Raw genomic sequence first — 19,615 nt, 5'->3', positions numbered from 1 at the left:
GAGGATGGAGGGAGGGAAGTTAAAAAAAATCAATCTCTGTGACAATGATCAAGGTGCCCTCTGGACCCTGGGGGTGGAGAGCCATTAAAGTGTCCTATAGCACTCAATCATCCAGGCATGTCATTTACATCTGTACTGCTAGAATTTTTCTTCATTCTTCCATACATGCTGGGAGGGAGGTCATGATTTGAAGCACAACCTTGAGATTTGACAACATTTTTGTGCGATCTTCTACCTATAGATATTGTTGCTGTGATCATGCAGCCTCAGTCCTGTAAAATCCTCTAGATTGCCACGTAAATGTTTGATACACCAGTCCTCTAAAGTCCGAGCCTATGACGTACATGCACATTGTATACCTGTACATGTGACCGGAAACCCAGCCCATCAGAATCCTCCAGCTGTTCCTTTCAGTGGTAAAGAGGTACCATGGAGGAAGTAAAGTGTATGTATAGAATCTGAGGCCTGAATTTGTGCATGGCTGAGCATTAACAACACAGTGTCTGACCCAAGACCTTGAATACAATTCATCCTTTTAAAGTGTAACCACATTTTTGCCAAAAAGCCTTTAAAATCCCCCACTCACAATACAGGTTTTACAGGGTTTATTGGAAGATTTGGTTAAGGTGGATGTAGGTTTAATGATAAGCTTAGCGTATCTGAGAGATTTAGACGCAGCAAAAGGCACGAGGTTGGCAGCAATGAAACACTGCAGGGTAATTCTGTTAGAGTAGATGTACTTTCAAACAAAATCTACATACAATGTATTACAGTACAATTTATCCCTGCCGTGCCAAAGCACTTTAGAATAGCCTATAGAGTTCTTTTTCTCTTATGATCAAAGGAATACCCAAATTGCTTTTGAATTGCAAATTGTACAACTTTTTTATTTGTAAGTAAATGAGTATTGTTACATGCATATTTATGTATAATGTACATATTTCCTGCATACTTGACACCATGGGCCTGCATAACACATACACCTGACATGTCTGTGTACTGTAGGTCAAACCCTCTATACATCCTTTAAAATCCACCACAATTTCAGAGGATCTAAAGGTAGAGAGCCAACACCCACTTATAGGACTTCTTGTTCCTTGAAACTTGAAGTACAGGTACCTGTATTTGCTTTTGGTGTGCTGCGCACCAAACGCGCAGTGGAGGATTTGGGAAGATGTGGGAAGGTGCATGTCCAGCAAAAACCCAGGGGTTAGGACTAATTGGCTTATGTTGTGCTGTGGAAGAGTGTAGAAATCCAACTAGGTGTCCGGTCACATTGTCATCTGTGACACATTCTTGTGAGCAATATGTTAAATAAGGCCGTAACGATTCACTGATGCATTGATAATTGTGATTCTGAAGTGTCAGGATATAGCATATCGATGCCAAAATGTGAATCACGATATGGGGGGATAATTAAAATATGATACATGTAAAATGTGCCGTAAGTGGAAAATAAAGTTTGGTCCAATAAAAAATTAAAATACACGTAGGCTGCCTTTTTTTTTTAATGTCACCTATACTCATGCAAGAAATAGTTTGGATGGGTTTAGCATCCGGAGAGCTCACCACACATACCTGGCAATAGCTTGCAAAAGTGACGGTCGGGCATCGTTGGTGTTATTTTGTCACGGAATATAGACAAAGCAAACGGCGCGGCTAAACCTTCAAACCGATTTCGGTGTCATGAAAAAATCAGATTCATATCGGACTTTATCCTTTCATTTGTTAAACCACACCAGTTCATCAGGTTTAGACATGCACTGTACTACCATGAGTCCATACATGTACATGTATTTCATTGTGCCACAAATTATGCCATGCTGTCAATGGGTACATGTCTTTGTATACCTTGATGAAGAGTGTAAGCGCTTAAGCTCTTTTGCCAGGAAGCATGGTCACTGCAAAAAAAACTGTTCCTGGCAAAAGGACGTAAGTACCGTATGCAACTATTTTACTTTAATGAAATATGAGGATTTCTTTGGAAAAAAATTCCCCAGTCCTTGGGCTTTAATAAGTTGTTCAAAGGTTCCTCTTTGTACAGCCTGTGTTGATTTTGTAGTAAATTTTATCCTTTTTATTAAATAAAGACAGTGTGTTTCTTATGCCCTTTTGTCGGGAACATTTTTTCTGTTGTGATCATGCTTCCCGGCAAAAGGGCGTAAGCACGCTTAATTTGCCGGGCACCCAAAGTTATGCAATTTCGAGTCATAACCAAGTAATTCGGACATGGCCAGTGTCCGAATTGACGTGCCTGGATGTGCCGTCAACGTTTTTAGCCAAAAAAAAAATGATAGTGTGCATGTTTTACACCATACAACCGATGACATCATAATCTATGAGGTTTAATGGGTGGAGTTACAGCAAAATGCAGCGACCATGACGTACACAATTTTGTACCTGTACACAGCCTTCGTCTTATTGGTTTCTTTGTTTTTACGATATGTATCGTGATACGTATCGAGCTTGCCAGTGCCGGCTGGCTGGTTCGAGTCAGACGTAGCAGCGGGTACCACAAACAGCTATTTCTATTTCAAGGATGGATTTGTGTCAGGGGAAGTAAATTAATTTTGGATTTTTGCCCTGCCCGACATGTATTTTAACACTGTATGCCCATCGTATGCCCCCAAAAGAAAACAAGAAACCACAAGTGTACTCAAGTGGGACTCAAACCCACAACCTCCTGCTTACTAGTGCAGACATCTTAACCACTCGACCACCAAGCTTGCTGGTTTCGGCTGGCTGGTTCGAATCAGATGTAGAAGCAGGTACCATGAACAACTATTCCAAGGATGGATTTGCGGTTTTCTTCACAAGCCTTCGGGTGCATACACTGAGCATACAGTATTAAAATACAGGGCAGGGCAAAAATCCAAATTAACTTACATCTCCCCAGCACAAATCCATCCTTGAAATAGTCCTTTAAGATTTGTCCGTACATTGGAAAATGTACCGTTAATAGAAGACAGTTCAGAATACAATGCTTGACTTCATCAGTTTTCCTTGCAAAGTGTAATCCCAGAGGATTTTCCTTAAACCAGTGCTGAATATCAGTTGTGGAAATTGAATCAGTGATATGCTTCCTACAAGTATTCCCAGAGGTTTTCAGCTGGAAACTGAATTGTCACAATTGAGCTTCTGTGAACAGAGAAGCCACAAAAGCAATTTAAGGGCTGGATCTGAAGTCATTCTGTGGTAAATTGAGTGAGCGGCAAGAGGTACAGGAGATTACATGTGTGCACACATACTTGCACATACACACCCATGTTGACTTGTTCTTACAAATGTACCAGTTATCAATTAATAGAATAATGAAAATATTTATCATCCATCAACTATTGAAAGATTACTTTTTCCATGTACATTCATGTAAGAGCAATTTAACAATTTTTTTCTTTAATATGTTTTTAATTTCAGTTTGTTAACACCATATCCTGGTTAAAAAAGGTACATTTTGGTCCCAGCTAGAGCTGAGTCAATTCGAATAATTCACTGTTCAAATATTTGACCTTAATTTCGATCAAATATCTGAATATTTGATTGTACTGATGGGCAGATTGTTGATGAACAAACCATGTAAAAAAATCAGTTGCAATAGTGCACACAGTTGAACATGTACATTATAATCACTGCAGTAGCTTCTCACATCTACATGTAGGAGTATCTCCAGCCATGATATAGCAAGATTAAAGAGATGAATAATACTTCTTTTTTCAGTGAATAATTTACTTCTCGAATCGTAAGATTTCTGTCGTTTTTCATTTGAATCTGCTTGAAATAAGCCTCCATAGTGCAATTTTCTCATAAAAAAACAGAAATTTGCCCTTCCTTTTCATGAATTCTGCATTCGAACATTAAAATTAGTAAAATACTATTTGAACATTTGATAATCGATTGAATATTCGGATATTCAGCACAGCTCTAGTCCCACCAACCTGATTATGAGTTTGATCGTAATGCATGTTTATATGAGGTTTTTCCTATGTACATGTACTTCTTCAAAGTGCATGTTGCTGGTAGATGAACACCTAGATTAGGCGTAATTTACATGTACATGGTACACGCACATGGAGCACTCTTGTAGGTTGTTGACAAGAGTGCACATGCGTTCAGATGGATTATATTGATGAGAGTGACTGGTCATAATCAGCTTTGATTCTTTCCCCAGGCATGCTTGTTCAGAAGGCTCGAGTGCTTGACAGAAAAGGCATCTATTGCAGCCCTGCAGGCATCAGCCTTTCTTTCTGAGGAAGATTTCCTCTAGGATGTGTGTTTAATACAGAGACATTATCTTCCTGAAGGCATCCTCTGCAATTGAAACATGGTTGAAAGAACTTGAAGTCCCACTCGGCCAGTGCTTTGCTGTGTGTGAAAGTGGTCCCTGAACTATTCCCAATGGTCCAGACTATGGGAACAGATCTATCTGATTAAAGATGAGCCTGTTTGCCTTGTTACACACTCATTACATGTAAATAGTACAATATCATTTGCTGCTGTCAGCTACATGTACACCAGTATGGCTGGTATCATACGTGCTCTGAGCTCCAAGTAGGACTCTCGTAATGTATGTAATTACAGCATATCCTCCATTACTTCAAATAATTCACATACTGAACAGAAAGTACATAAAATCTGTCTACATTGTATACATGTAAAATGTATTTTGTACATGAATGGTGTATACAGTTTCCAAACTGTCTGTTGAAACCTTCTGCTTCCATTGAAAATGCAGTTAGCCACTCTGAGTCTTCTCAAAGAAAGGTGCTGAATGTACATGTACGCACATGAATCAAGACCCTGTTACCGGGTACATGTGAACTTGAGACTAGACTTGTGTATGGACTTTGGAACTTAAGTATGTACATGTTGTTCAACCATGGCGCGGGTGTACCAATTTCATTCAGTACTGTATTTACATGTACATGTATACGTACATGGCACCAATGTTCATCACTTGATCAAATTCCATGTTCTTCAACACTTTGTAAAAGGACCGGCAAATGTGCAGCTAGTGTACGTGTACTTTGTACTAAAAGCCATTTGAACAAAAGCCCAGCCCCAGTTTATTTTGTTGTTGAAGGAGAAAACTGTGCATGTGGTACGGTTTATATGTATATGCATTGATGTACCAGTAGCAAGCAGAGATGTCTGAGCAATGATTAGGAAGTTGAAGAGGTTATGGGACAAATTTTTGTCTCCACAATGTGAATCCGACTTGCTATTACAAAATAATTGTCTCCTTACTGCGGGAATTAAGGCCTACCCGTGTACGCATACACCATAGTTACACCAGTACGCATTAGCATATGCAGTACAGGCTAAAATAAGAGAACTATATAGTTTTTGTAAAAAGTACCCATGAGGAAGCATAGTGCATCAGTTTTGCACAATCATGCAAGTGTGTATAACATGTGGCACTTCTCATGTGTACATGTACATTAGCACATGTACATGTACTCGTATGTACATGTACATGCATGTACCGGTACCTACATGTACATACATGTACGTGTAGAAACTTTTCCCAGAATTTGTTGCTTTTTTTAGAAACCACGCTGGATGGATCCGGTGCTCCTGGTATTGTTTACACTCCATGGGAGGAAGGAAATGGAATGGAATCGAAAATCTTGTGACTTGTCACAACAGTTACCAGTACGTAGCAAACATAATATTTGATGTGTTTACATTGTACAAATGATCTGCCTGAATGCATGTACAATGTACTCATCCTTCTTTTCTAAACCAAACAAGTTCCATCTGCCTGGTGCATTACAGAATGTCAGCAGTTGTCATCATAACAGCTCTGAGGATCATGTGGGTATGGCATGTATGGGTGCTTGTCCTCCCCTTCTTCGCCCTACCTCACCCCGGAAAAAAAAAGGAAAATTAGAAAGGGGGAGGTAAAAGAATAGGAGACGAGAGAAAAGAGGAAAGGGGATGAAAATTACCACTTTTCTTGAAAATGAACATGTACTGGTACGTGTACACTACTGGTACCTTGGAATTGGTCCCTTTCAATTAAAATGGTTTGTCAGTTTGCTGTTGTCAAGTGCTCTGCTGCCCGGGGAAAAATCCTGGCGATGCCCATTGGCAGCACTTCTTCCCTGTCCTTATCCTTTTTTGTCTTTTTTTTTTTCAAACTTTACATGTACCTGGTGACATTTCACTAACTTGTTTTAAAATGATGTGCTCAAAGCTGGTGCTCACAGCTGTGAACTGTTTGTGTTTGAGAAAGCCTTGGGAAGCACTTTCAGTAGGTAACCATATTGTACATTGACATTATACTTCAAGGAAATATAAACAGGTTGTCATAGCGTTCTTTTTTATTGGTTTCATTATTGTGTAGTTTAACTGTTGTATCATATGCAGTTCGATACTGTAAATGTTCATAAACATGTACCAATGGCAGTGGAAAGATTTTCGAAGTGGAGGGGGACAGTCATGAGATCATCAGACATCAACAAGTAATAGGTCAATCTGTTAAACCCCACCCCATTACACAGGCATGCAACTTTTCCTCGGATCAGCTGATTTTCTCATTTTTCACCTCACACTGGTCCCATTAGGAATTGAAAAACACTGTACAAAATGTTGGAGTTTCCTCGTTTTTTTGTTTTGTCAAAGTTGCATGCCTGATTTACAGGACCTGCAAACTCTTAAAAAAGTGGGGGGATGCTCCCTGGCCCTCCCCCTTTTGCCACCAGTGGTGCATGTACAGTACATGTATGTTTCTTCTGGGCTGCCAGCCTGTTACTACAGGTACTCCTGATTGGTTCAGAATGCAGTGAAGCTCACTTCATTTCAAACTGTCCATGCAGATACATGTATTTTGCATGTGTCTACACGTTTATGTGTAAGTCTGCATGTTAAGTGGTCTCTTTAGTCAGTGTTTCACTCAATTGCATGTATCTATGTGTCTTATTCCTACCCCCAGGCCCTTTTGCTAGGCATCTTCCTCAATCCTACAAAATTCTCTGATTGCATTCTTCCTTTTAATCCTCCAAAATCCTCGAACATTTCTTGAATGTGTTCTTTTGAGGAGTGCCCCTTGCGGCAACCCTTCAAAATCCTCTGGCAATTCCCATCATGACATGGAGGCAGTGCTGATCTTGGGACAGTGTGGATGATTTCATGTATATTACATGTACCTGGACATGAATCTGCATAGCCGAGCGTGAGCAACACAGGGTCTAGCCCATAACATTAACACAGTGCATCCTTTGCAATCAGCCACACGTTTTTGCCATTATTCCTCAATCCTCCACCATCCTCCAAAACCGCCGGCAGAAATTTGGAGGATGACAAGGAAGGGTTAATTCAAAGTCATTTTATGCACATGAAAACAAAGAGACATTTTTTCTGTTTGATCTTATCATTTCATAAAAGGGATGCTTACTAGTGGTGCTTAGTTGGCAGGGGTAGAGGCTGAGCTAGAAACCATTTAAAGGGGGAACTTGAAGATATACATGTACAATGTATTTCCAAAGTTTTCTTTGTTGGAACCAGGAATTATAGGCCTTGCACTGTAATGTACGTACATTTGTACACAGTATACCTGGTGTACACTGCTACACTGTACATTTAACACTGGTGGCGGAAGTGGGGGAGGGGCCCAGGACTTGGGGGTAATGGCCCCCACTAATATTGGTGCACTGAACCAATTCAAGCTCCACTGAAAATAGTGTAAAATCCACAAAGTTTGGAGCCCATGGCAGGCAACTGAAGTCCCTGAGGCCTCTCAAACAAAGAAACAATGTGTTGTTTGGTCCTTCAGATTTCATTTGATGTCAATTTTTACTAGGGTAACCAATGAATTTTTTAATTATCCACCATTCTTTATGATTATTTAATACATTTGTTTGGCTAATACTTTATGACTACTTAATACACTATATTACGGAGGTCTATCAATATTATTAGAAGAGGAAATAAATGCCTTTCTGAACTGTCTGTCTGAACTGAAAATAAACTCAGCCCCAAAGAAGTGAATGTTCCCAAGTCTTCTCAGCAGCCATGTTTCAGATGACATCCCTCACCTTTCTTGGGCTCTTCTGACAAATTTTCAATCACACTTCTGTCTGCTTTGCCCTCAGATGGGTGCCCCTGAATCTACAAAGATGATCCTGGACCATACTGACACAATTCCATAATTTCTTCGCCCAAACAGAGCCCTTTTTTCGAAAGAATCTGTAGGGGTACCTTTTAAGCACCTTGGCCTGGCGGAGAATTTTTTGTTAATTGGGACACTGCACCCTTTATTGCCGGACCTTCAATGGCTCATGCCTGATGGTCTCAGGAACGTCCCTCCCCCCACTTCGAAAATCGTTCTGCTGCCATTGACACATACTGTGTGTACTGTACTCAAGCATTTGACCAATACATTTGTGTTGCTTAAGATATGGATATGTCTCTTCTCTTCAGTTTCAACTTCAAGGTATTTGCTGTCAACAACCTAAAATTCAGAGCTTGGTGAACAACAGTTCCAAACAACTTTATTTTTATGGAATTAAGAAGTCACTGGACTCCTTCAAATTGATGTGTACATGTACATGTATCGTCAAGTGTACACATGCACTTGAGATTCTGCAGGCTCAGGTTGCAAAAAAGGCGGGCCTGAGCACATGTTTTCTCATCGGTGTGTTTGGCTTGCAATTTGGCCCGCTTTTCTTTGGCCGAGTGTTTTTCCGCTTTGCTGAGCCCGTATCGGAAGTAATGGATCCGAGGTCTGTACTGGCTGAGCAGAATTAGGTTTCCTCCCCATTCATTCCCATACCCATTCATCCTTCAGTTCATGATCTCCCGGCCAAGAGTCTCTGTGTCCTGTCCTTCTCTGTCCCAGTCTCATCCTGTACTAGTCAGAGAGAATGATAACTGGCTGTCAACAGCCTCCTTGCTCCGCAGGGGCAGGTTCCGCTCTCAGAGGGATTAGATTTGTGTAAATATATCCCAAGGAAACAATGGGATGGACCAGAGAGCTTATTTTGATCACTTCCAAGTGCCAGATTTTGTTTTGCAAATGGAGCATTATAGACCATACTCTAATTGATGGTGCTGCTGGCAATGGCAAACAAGCAGACAAAAGGAGAAAGAAAAACAAATGGGTTGTTTTATCTCGTGCTCAGTGATGCTGTGAAAGTTAACCCCAAAGGACTAGCAGGGATGTATGGCCTAGGATCAGTTGATCAAATATGATTAAAGTTACAACCACAGTGTCCCCACCTCACAGAATCTTCCATTTCCACCATTAGCCTTGAAGCACATAGTGGAATGATTTTCAATGTGTGTGGGGGGGGGGGATCAGTTGCGAGACGATCAGGCATCAGCCATTAATAGATCAATCCATTAAACCCCCATCCTGTCATAGGACCTGCCAAAAGTGGAGCCAACCCCCCTCCCCTTTCTGTGGCCAGTGCCTGGAAGGTCTCTTCCGTTCCCAGTTTTCTGATGGTGAAGATAAAACTCTGTCAGATTTCCTTTTAAAAGATCCATGCAATAAATTTTGCTCAGATATGCTTTTTGTTGACACCCATACTCAATCCACCCATACTCAAATCTGAGAAGGCACCCAAATACCCCTTAAAATGGTGAAACAAAATGAGATTAATTCAGGCACCAGAGTTGCAAACATACATATTTTCAAAGGTTGCATTAATAAAAATTGCACTGCAAGGACCCTTCAAAAAAGGGGCTGCAAACATTCTGGGCTAAGGACATCTTCACTCTATTGATCTTAACACTTGAGAAGTTTGTTGGGGGGGGGAGAAATGTTGCATATTGGAGCTTGGCTATCCCTGACATCAGGCTGGTGAAATATCCATTACCCTAGCAACAGACTTGGGTTTCAAAGCAAATATTTTCCCATGCTGCTCCAAGCAGACCTCCCTCGCTGGTTAGAGCAGCCTGTGGCCGGGATGAGATGCAGATTTCCTCATCCCAGCCTTGTAGAGGGGTGACAGCCCTGGCAATATTACCTCTTAGAAAAATAACAGCCCAACAGTAATATTTGCACTGGAAAGCGAAGGTGCTTGATTTTTGGAATTTGAGAGGATTTCTGTCTGAGGCAGGACACCTGTGCGCCACTCAAATGTCAAGTTCAAGTACTGCTAGGCAAAACTCTTAGTGATGAGGCATGTTTGTATTTGAATTTGTATTATGGGATGTTAATTTTGGGATTTTTATTTTCTGTAGTGGACATTCAATAACATGTAGGTCACCAATTGGATCTGGGTCTTTGGAAAATAAAGCCTATGACAACTCTATAGCAGAAAAAAATAAATTTTTACATATGAATGTTTTTCTTCAATTTTTACTGTAGTCCTACACAATGCACTGTGAAACGTTGACCTAATACACCACAGTGCAGTCTACAAAATGGTCTGACCCTGCAGAGGTCAACCAAAAGAAAAACCAAAGGCACCTGTGCAGACGGAACTCTGATTTGTTCTTGCTATCAAAAGGTGAAATTTTCTGGTCACCATTGTGCTTGAAATTCACGGTTAAATGGTACCCAACAATGAATTGGGTAAGCTACGATTTCAGTCCGCTGCACTTGCAGTGTGGTGCGTCTGTTTTCTTTTTCCCTTTCATTTACTTTTTGGAATGCCTTCGTGGACCCATGATGGAACTTGCAATTTCCAGATAAAAGCACGGAGTGCAGCTGCAAATCAAATATACATGTAGAATTCCACTTCTGCCTGATCATACCATGTACAACTTCACAGTTTACGTATGTACGTGTACATGTACAATGTAAGTGCAAAACTGCAGACTAAAAAAGAAGAAGTTACAAGTAGCTATACATGTACATGTACATGTACATGTAGGCTTACATGTACATGTACGTTCTGTTCACAAGTGTACTCAAATTGTACAAATGCTTGCAAGGGAGTTGCAGTACAAGGTGTTAGAGCATTGCCCGTAAAAATTAAAAACGGGAGTACTGTACAAAGTGCACTAGTGGATTTATTACGAGAGTATTTTGTTTTCAGTTTGTGTAGATGATTTCCTTTGATCTTTGTTTTGTTTGTACATGTACTTTGTACAGAGAGAACATGAAGTAGACACATCAGGCTTTTATAATGTAATGCAAGTACTGATTGCCCACTGACTGGAAAAACCTGCTTCACAAGCAGAATTTAATGATTGAATTTGGCCAGCTACATATAGCACAATGAACAGTGACTCTTTGCTGATGGTTGATGTGAAATGAGTCTGTGAAATATATTCTTGTACAGTAAGCCACGGTTGCCCTGGTTTCTTTTTAATTGAAGAATAGGCCTATTTAATAAGAAGCAAGTGACAGTGTGTATGATGGAATAAGTGCTCATCCCTACAAAGGCTATACCTTTGGACATACATGTACAATGTAAACGACACACATTCAAGTGGCTTGCCGGTTATCAGCTAGACTAGTGTACATGGACATGTCCAGTGTCCCAGATCAGTGGCCCTTGTGGCTCAGTTGAATTGCACTGAAGAGGGGCAAAATTCATTCATTTACATGAAGTTTGTGGCCCACAATTTTTCTGAGAGCACAGCATATAGCATGACAGCTAGAACACAGTGTAAAATATTGTGCAATTAATTTAATGTGGGTTTCCTTCTCAGCTGTTTTAAAAGCGTGTCATTGTTTTAATTCTGCCGTTTTTAATGGCAGTTCTGTGTAACAGCCTTTATGTACAATATACAGTGTACTACTTGATCTTTTGTGTACGCATCAGTCATTAAATGGCTTTCTTTACAGTGTATGCACATGTACCTAGCACAATAGATGTTCTCAATGCTTGTGTGTTAGGTACCCTTTGATGTTCCTGGCCTGAAGACATCTTTTGTTCCTTTTTTTCCTTTCAAAGAACTATGAATTGAAAGTGCAACAGGTGTACATGTACAAGGATGTAGAATGGAAGCAACTTAATGTACATACAATGTACAATACATGTACATGGTGTGCAGTACACGTCCACCCTCTTTCACATGTTTGTAGTGGTGGGTACTGTGGTGGTTTGTGGTGGTGGGTACTGTTTTTATAGTGCAGGCCTACATGTACGTGTACGTGCAGGTCTTCTGATTTAAAATTTCTTGGAATATATACAATATTTACCGAGCTGAAACTTCATCAGATATACAGTCTAGTTGTTGGCCTCCCTTCTTAAGATTTTGAGCACTGGTCATCTCAAAGGAATACACAATTGCACCAGTGACTAATGGTGGACTGCACCTTTAAACTCTGCTGCTAATCTGATTTTGTGCATACTGGCACTGGTATAGCCTACAGGGCGAACCAAACTTTCCCAACGTCACAACCTGCAATTCCTACATGCGCGTCATGCATTTCACATGCACAATTTGTCACCGTGTATATGTACATGTTTGTTACATTGTACATGTGTATCACAGGTCCACCTTACAGTGTGCAGTACGGTGAGGTACATCTGATACCACAGAGCCAAGATCAATGTTTTTTTATTCCACTTGTGAAAGCACAAAGGATATTTACTGCTACATGTGCCAGTACCAGTGCCACATCTACCTGTAATTTGTATAATTTTTGATGTAGCTTACATATACAGGTGCATGGACATAATAACTCCATAGTTTTCCTACACTTTCAGGGTTTTTTCCCCCGACACGTCTCGTTAGCCAGACAAGTGCTCATTTTAAACCTCTCACTTTACTCCATGTAAGCTTAATTTTTCCATTTCTGTTATCAGTTTGTTTTATTACTGTGGATTGGTTCCATGGGGTAGGGCATAATATCAAGTGGGCAAGGTTTGTTTTGGCTGGGGCAGAGAGTGCCTCTCACAATGGTCTCCTCAAACAATCAATGCCTGTTGTTACTTGCCTGGCAACTAAAATGTCAGCTTGAATCTCACCTCTGGGGAGAATAAAAATATGGTATCGGGCATGATGACCAATTATTGTGGGGTTGCATTTTCTTTTCTTTTTTTTTTTTTTGCTCAATTTTTACAGGGAATGTAAATGAAAAAGCTCTCCATTCAAGAGAGGCAAACTTTAGGGGTATTTAAATTGTTGCAAGTACATGTACATGTGCTTTACGTCTGCAAGGTCTCATTTGATATTGAGTGGGGTACTGGTTGTACTTTTATGTTTGTGCATTTCCAAGGACATTAAATGTTGGGGTGACATTTGTATATACGTGTAGATACAATATATTTCATAGAAAAAAAGTAGTGAAGAATTTCATAGCAGGAGGGGCACATGGGTAATATGTGCACGTGTCATTGCAAGACACATATGTCCATGTTTCATAATCCATTCCAAATACCCATTATTGTTGAATGTTCTATAACTCAGCCGTTTCCGTAGGCAACAGCAATACCGGGTGTGCTTTTTAAAAAAACTTTTTAAAGATTCTGGTTTAATTGACGTAAGTCAGGTGGTCTGCGTCACTTTTGGCTCGGGAGTAGCAGCAAATTGGACAAATCAGAAATTGGACAGGAAACTTACCATTAAAAAAAGAGTTTGCACATTCAGAATTTTGTGAGAACAAAGATGCAAAGGCCAAATGTTTTGGTATAGGTAAGGTACATACATGCACTGTATGGTACATGCACTGGTGGCGGAAGGGGGGGCAGGGGGGCCAATGGCCCCCCACTTTTTGAACTGGGGACCTTGCCCCCCCCCACTTTTTGCAGGTCCTATCAATAGGTGGATCGACCTATTAATGACTGATGGGTAATGGTCTAACAACTGCCCCCCTCCCACTTTGAAAATAATTGTTCTGCCGCCGATATGCTTACTTTCAAGTACATATAAAAGTACTTCTCTACCAAAGTTTGACTGACTTACATAGAAAGCAAGTTTACACATTTATTTGAAATTCCAGGTTATCTTCCATGTATCTCTATTTTGCAGAGAAAGGACAGGATTTCACCCAGCTACAGGCATACATTGTGAATTTAATATGTACTCATTCATGACAGCAAATTGTAACTGTATAATGAAAGTAACATCAGCAAACAGTGACTTTCTGCATTTCAGATATACATGTAAGCCAACCCCTGTCAAGTTTACACTACGTACACTTTTGACACTTTGCATCTTTGTACTTTCTGCATCTCACACGCACCCCTATTTGATTAAATGCATTGAAAAGTGCACACTTTTATACAATCAAAATTATTCATGTTTTCCTTAACAACTGAGGGCACTGTTGCTGTGAAGTCATCTAGGGAAGGCAAGGTTCAGTGCACACATGTACATGTAGGTATTTCTGTTCAAATTGTAAACCCAGAATTTACTGAAAACTGAAAACGCCTCTGAGAGGGGGATACATGTAGGTGGTTCTTTTCTGCTATGCACACAAACAACAATGAATGAGCAAAGAAGAGAAATCTTAGTCCCGGAAAATCTACCAAAACGCTGGACTTTTTTGTGTACAAACCATTGAGGCTTCTCCCCGAGATGACACCACAGTTTTGCTCATGAACATGGAAATCCACTATAGCATAAAAACCAAAAAGGCATTAAAATACCCTTTGATACAATCAAACCAAAGTTGAAAATAAGGTTTACTGATTCACAAAGGTGCAATTTACAGGTTTGTAATCAAAAACATTAATTGCAGCTACCCTTTAACACTTCAGTTATGGGGAAGTGTAAATTACATGTACATGCACGTATAGGAGAGAGATCAAATGCCTCTTGTACTGTGTACCATGTAAATGAACATCTGTAATTTTCATTTATGCATTGTCCTGTTCACACATGTTTGTGTAGTGCACTGAACCATGAATAAAGAGGAACAAAGTGTTAAATGGCATTTAGGATGAGCATACTTGTAGCTCCTAATTTGGTCCTTTTTAACCTCCCAGCTATAAATAATGTAAATGTACTTTTCCTTTTAAAATTGTAACTAACTCAAACAAATTAGAGAACAGCTGTTCGATAGTCTGGAATGAATACTTACATGTAGATCTACATGTTTATGTACATGCATGTAGCTTTCAATTGGCTCTTTGAAAAGACATGTACAGTAGATTCTAAGAGTTTTTTTTGTTGTTTATTTAAAGTTTGAAGAAAAATATGCATTTTGAAACATTTGGCGTACATTGACCAAATTCATGGAGTGGCTGCAAAACATCATGCTAAAATCTCCAAATCATGCTAAAATTCATGTTAAGAATGATGAGCTGTGTTCCAAGCTGTTTTTTTTTAGACGGAGTGATTTGATGCCCAAAATAATTGAGCTTTAATTAAGCTGGATAAAAAAATGTGGTTCCCCATTTCATCCACAACCAGTTTTTATTTTTTAAAATGTCATGACCAGACCATTTCAAATACATTCACTAAAATGTTCACATTACAATTTACAAGCAACAAAATTCATTTCCTGAGTAGTGCCTCATAGACCTTCATGTACATGTAATGGTGCCTCATTTATGCCCAAATGCCACCAAATATTCCTCAACTCTGTGGAATCACCAACTGCTTAAGTTTACATGTACATCATAATCAAAGGAATTTTATTTCTACAAATGTGGTGATATGTGGGAAGACCCCTCACATTGGTGAAATTTGTCATTTTTGTGTTAGGTACATGTACACATGTTCATGTACATGTTTATATCATAAGTGAATTCTCTGGTATGCTGTTGTTAGAACTGTTTTATTCCTGATTCTAGGATGATGTCTATAACTGGCATTAGGCTGTCATGATCAATCTTTAAAGTTCCAACATTTTATTGAGAGTTGCAAATGTTAACATACATGTTAAAAACAACAGAATTTGAGTAAAATATTTCAATAGTGAATAGTGATAAAAAATGGCAACAAAATGTCAACTTATCCAAAAAATCTCAAGGAATGTTTGCCTATTATCTTCAAATTTGGTGAGGCAATGTGATGAGTTTTTGCAGATCACATCACAACTGTACAAGTTCTAACACACTCAACAGACCATGGCAGTGCCTGCTAAGAACTAGTGAAAAAGAAGTCTACAAGGCATCTATTTCAAAGCAAAACACTTTGTTTTCACTGTGAAGTGAATTCAGAGATGTAAATTCCTTTGGGATTAATAAAATAATTATGAACTACGAAACGGTCTAACAGTTTCTTATCTAATTTCAGGTGAAGCCAAGAACCTGACGTCTGCCAAAGATTGTTGCTGCACGGTGCGTTTGGACCAGGAGGAGGTTTATCGCACGGGGGTGAAAGAGAAGACACAATGGTGGGTGGAAATCTGTGGCCATCTTGATCTTGTGCCTTGACCAAGCCTACATGTACATGTTTGGTGTACATGTACACGAGTTTGTATAAGGTGGCACCACCACATGATTGCCACCTGCTGTAAGTCTGTGTTATTCACTACCTATACCCACATCCAATGTTTATGTGCATGTTTGTTTTTAATTTTAAAAAATTCAAAGGTCTTGGGGTCTTGTACTTGTAAACCATTACCTGCATAGGCTCATACATATCATGGACTCCCAGATGTTCCCCAGATTGACTACAAATATATTTTCATTGCCACTTTTTCCATGCTCTCAGGGGAATATTCAATTCAACGGTATTAAACTTGCTTTGGAAAATTGAAAACCAGATAAAACATCTATTTTTTTGGTTTCTCTCAAAAATACAATGGTGAAAAGTCCACAGTTTCCCAGCAATTAATTTGTGTGGCAAGAAACCAACTCTCGGTCTCACAAATCACAGATCATTGCAGCCTTCCTTTGACAAGCGGACAATAACAGTGCCCTGACATCTGTAGAAGAAGACTGAATAGCATTTATTACTTGCTAAACGGAGCTGAATGTTATCAGAAGTGACAGGAGAGACAATGGGCCACAAAAGCGTTGCCAACCTGCATTTGTGGTAAACAGGATTTCTCTGGAGAATCAACGTGAAAAAAAGACACGTATGCAGTTTGCCGTGCATGAAATGCATCTACACCTAATTGAAATTATAGCCAGGAGCTGTAACTGGTTTGGAGCAAGAATAGTCACCCAGTATATAACCAGTAAACCTTGAAAGAAAAAAACACACAGAAAAGAGAGAAAAGTATACTTAATATTTGGTTATCTAGGAAAATGGGTTTTTATTTGCACAGGCATGGGTTTTTGAGGCAGATTTGTCAGAGTTTTTGGTGGAAATGTTGAGGCTTAAAAGCTGTGGACGAGGAACGTGAACAGCACTTCTCCTCAGGGAATCTAGACTTCTGAGCCAAAGCTAGTGGTGTATTTCCTCCTATGATTTCAGATATATGCAGACTTGAGAGCCTCTCTGCTCTTAAACTCAGTCTTGAAACATTGTTGCCTGCCCTCAAAAAAGTCAGAAAATGGTTTTGATCGCGGCTATCTGAGGAAGGGGTTGTAGTAAAAAACAAAATGGCACAATTTACAGACAGATGTAGCAGAATACGCTGGAAGAATTAGCTGCTGTGTATAGGATCACTATACTACTCACATCCACTTGTGCAAAAACTGTTTCAATGAGAACATTTTTTGTTTACTTTTGTAATCAGAACAGGATATCGGGATAACATTGAAATTTAAGGTAGACCGCAGGCCTGCAGCTGTATAAGTTGGGAATGTGTAAGCGTATGGGCAGTGAAGTGCATCGCACAAAGCTCTCTTTTATCTCCAATGCAGTTCTTGCCCAATGCAAGATTTCCATGAGGCTTGAGGCATCCCATGACCCACTTTAGGAAATTGTGGCATGTTGTTTTCCCCTCGGAAGGCACCAAGGGGGGAAAGTGCATATTTCCTGCTGTTATGATAAGACCTATGGTAATTATCATGAGCTTCATCCCCTGCTGCTTGAGATGTGCTGGAAGAGGCTGGCGTCCGTCCGGAGGAGCGTCTGTAACAATGATGGCATTACCATACATGTAGTTTCTCATCAAGGATTCTCAACTCATATCACAGATTTCCATTTTCCGCTGGCTCAACAGACACACTGCACACAACTCACTCACTAGCTTTGGTTTGCTTGAGGAGAATTTTATCATCTCTTTTCTGATTGTTCACTGAAAGTTCGAGTCTTTCTGTATAGGTTTTGATTCTTCTGTGACTCTTGTTCCATTTCTCTTTGTTGTCAGAATGTCATTGCCAGGAGGGAGCATACATGTACCTGAGGAAGCACTACTGAGAAATCTTGCCTACTGATAACAGAAAGTAACCAACTTGCAGCAGAAAGCTGTTTGTTGGATCAGATTTTGATTTGTGAAATTTCCATTTTTTCCCCTGTGGATCTTCTGTCAAAATTACAGTATATGTACATACATGTATATGTACACCATATGGATTTTATGTAATTGCCTCAAACTGCATTCAGGCAGGTTTTTTTATTGTCAGATAATACACAGCGTAATTCAATTATTCCCAGCCTCAGGAACAATCAGCTGCCCGATTGTATCAGCCCGACATTCAAGTCCCCAGCATCGCCATCTCGAATATATATCCTCCTTCAAAGGCACCACTGGGCTCTCCAGACTTGTCCGTCTGTATTCCCTCTCATGATGGCATCTCGCCTCCATACCAATTTATCTTCCTCATCTTCATTTGGGAGGTTTGGGATGGATAACATCTCGGCATCAAGCAGCTAATGTCTGCAATGTCCTGTCAGTGTCATTAAGCGGGTAATGGAAAAGACACACAGTGTGCAGCACTGCAGAGAATCCAAAGTGGGCATTCTCATTTTTTGTGTTTGAATCTCTCTTCTGTTTTACTCCCTTCATGAAAAAATTAACATTTATTTGCCTTCGCGGATATTCATGCATTGAACCTCCCTAAACCCTCTAAAATCCCTCCACCGTGCTGAAAGCCACATGTGTGTTTGCTTTGTTCAAAAGCTAATTCACAGAGCAACAAACCATACATGTATGTAAAGATGAGCGACAGTGCATGGCTTGGCTCTGCCTCATCCTGAACTCAGCAAAATTTGTCTGGTTTAGGAAAGAATAAAGCCGATTCCCATCCTCAGAGGTGAAAGAAAAATCAGAAAAAAATTGACAGGAAGAGCAATAAGATTGGAACCAAAAAACACAACAGGCAGAATCGTCAGGGAAAGTGATTTTTACATTTGACAATCTAGGCTGGGATGCCAAGTCCCTGTTATCATTGTGGCACACCGTACAAGCACACGAACTTGTAGTAATGGTTCATTTTATACAAGATACTTGGGTGAGCAGAGCAGTAGTACCGTACATGTGATGCATCCCCTCCCCCATTCAGTAGAAAGGTTTCCATACAGTATTTCCCATTTCCCTTACGAAAATGTACTGCGGTATAATCCTATGGTAATGTCAAAAAATACCACAAAATGTGTGGTTTTGGGGACAGTTTTCAGAAGTTTTCGGAAGGGATTGTAAGTCAGATTTTTTAAAAATGCATTTGGTGATTTTTCCTTTGACAAAATGCACAGGTACAAAAATGTACATGTACATGTACATGTACTCGGGGATGTACCTGAACTGTCCCTCGCTACATGTACAAAGATTTGTGCTTCTCTTTCATTGAGTAATATTCCAGAGGACATACATGTACATGTGTAAATGTGTACCGTGCGGACACATACATGTACATATTAAAATGAATACTATTTGGTATGCACCAAATTTTGTGTGTACATATAACATACACGCATGAAAAGATAA

At 39.8% G+C, this 19,615-nt stretch overlaps 1 protein-coding gene across 2 annotated transcripts in view; it reads left to right on the top strand.

The window, feature by feature from the left end:
* The window catches only part of LOC110985346 (ras GTPase-activating protein 3-like), a 79,423-nt gene that overhangs the window by 9,961 nt on the left and 49,847 nt on the right, over positions 1–19,615 (top strand). For both annotated transcript variants that reach the window (XR_015427670.1, XM_022246313.2), the window contains exon 2: positions 16,090–16,189. Coding sequence is in view for 1 of the 2 variants with exons in the window: in XM_022246313.2 (XP_022102005.2) it covers positions 16,090–16,189 (100 nt within the window). In the remaining variant the exon portion in view is untranslated. The remainder of the gene's footprint in view (positions 1–16,089; positions 16,190–19,615) is intronic.

The sequence above is a fragment of the Acanthaster planci genome, linkage group LG14, assembly GCF_054643075.1.
Source record: "Acanthaster planci isolate LZ-2023a linkage group LG14, COTS_SCS, whole genome shotgun sequence".
Taxonomy (NCBI): domain Eukaryota; kingdom Metazoa; phylum Echinodermata; class Asteroidea; order Valvatida; family Acanthasteridae; genus Acanthaster; species Acanthaster planci.
Note: the sequence above shows the minus strand (reverse complement) of the source record. Positions and strands in the feature narration are given on the sequence as shown.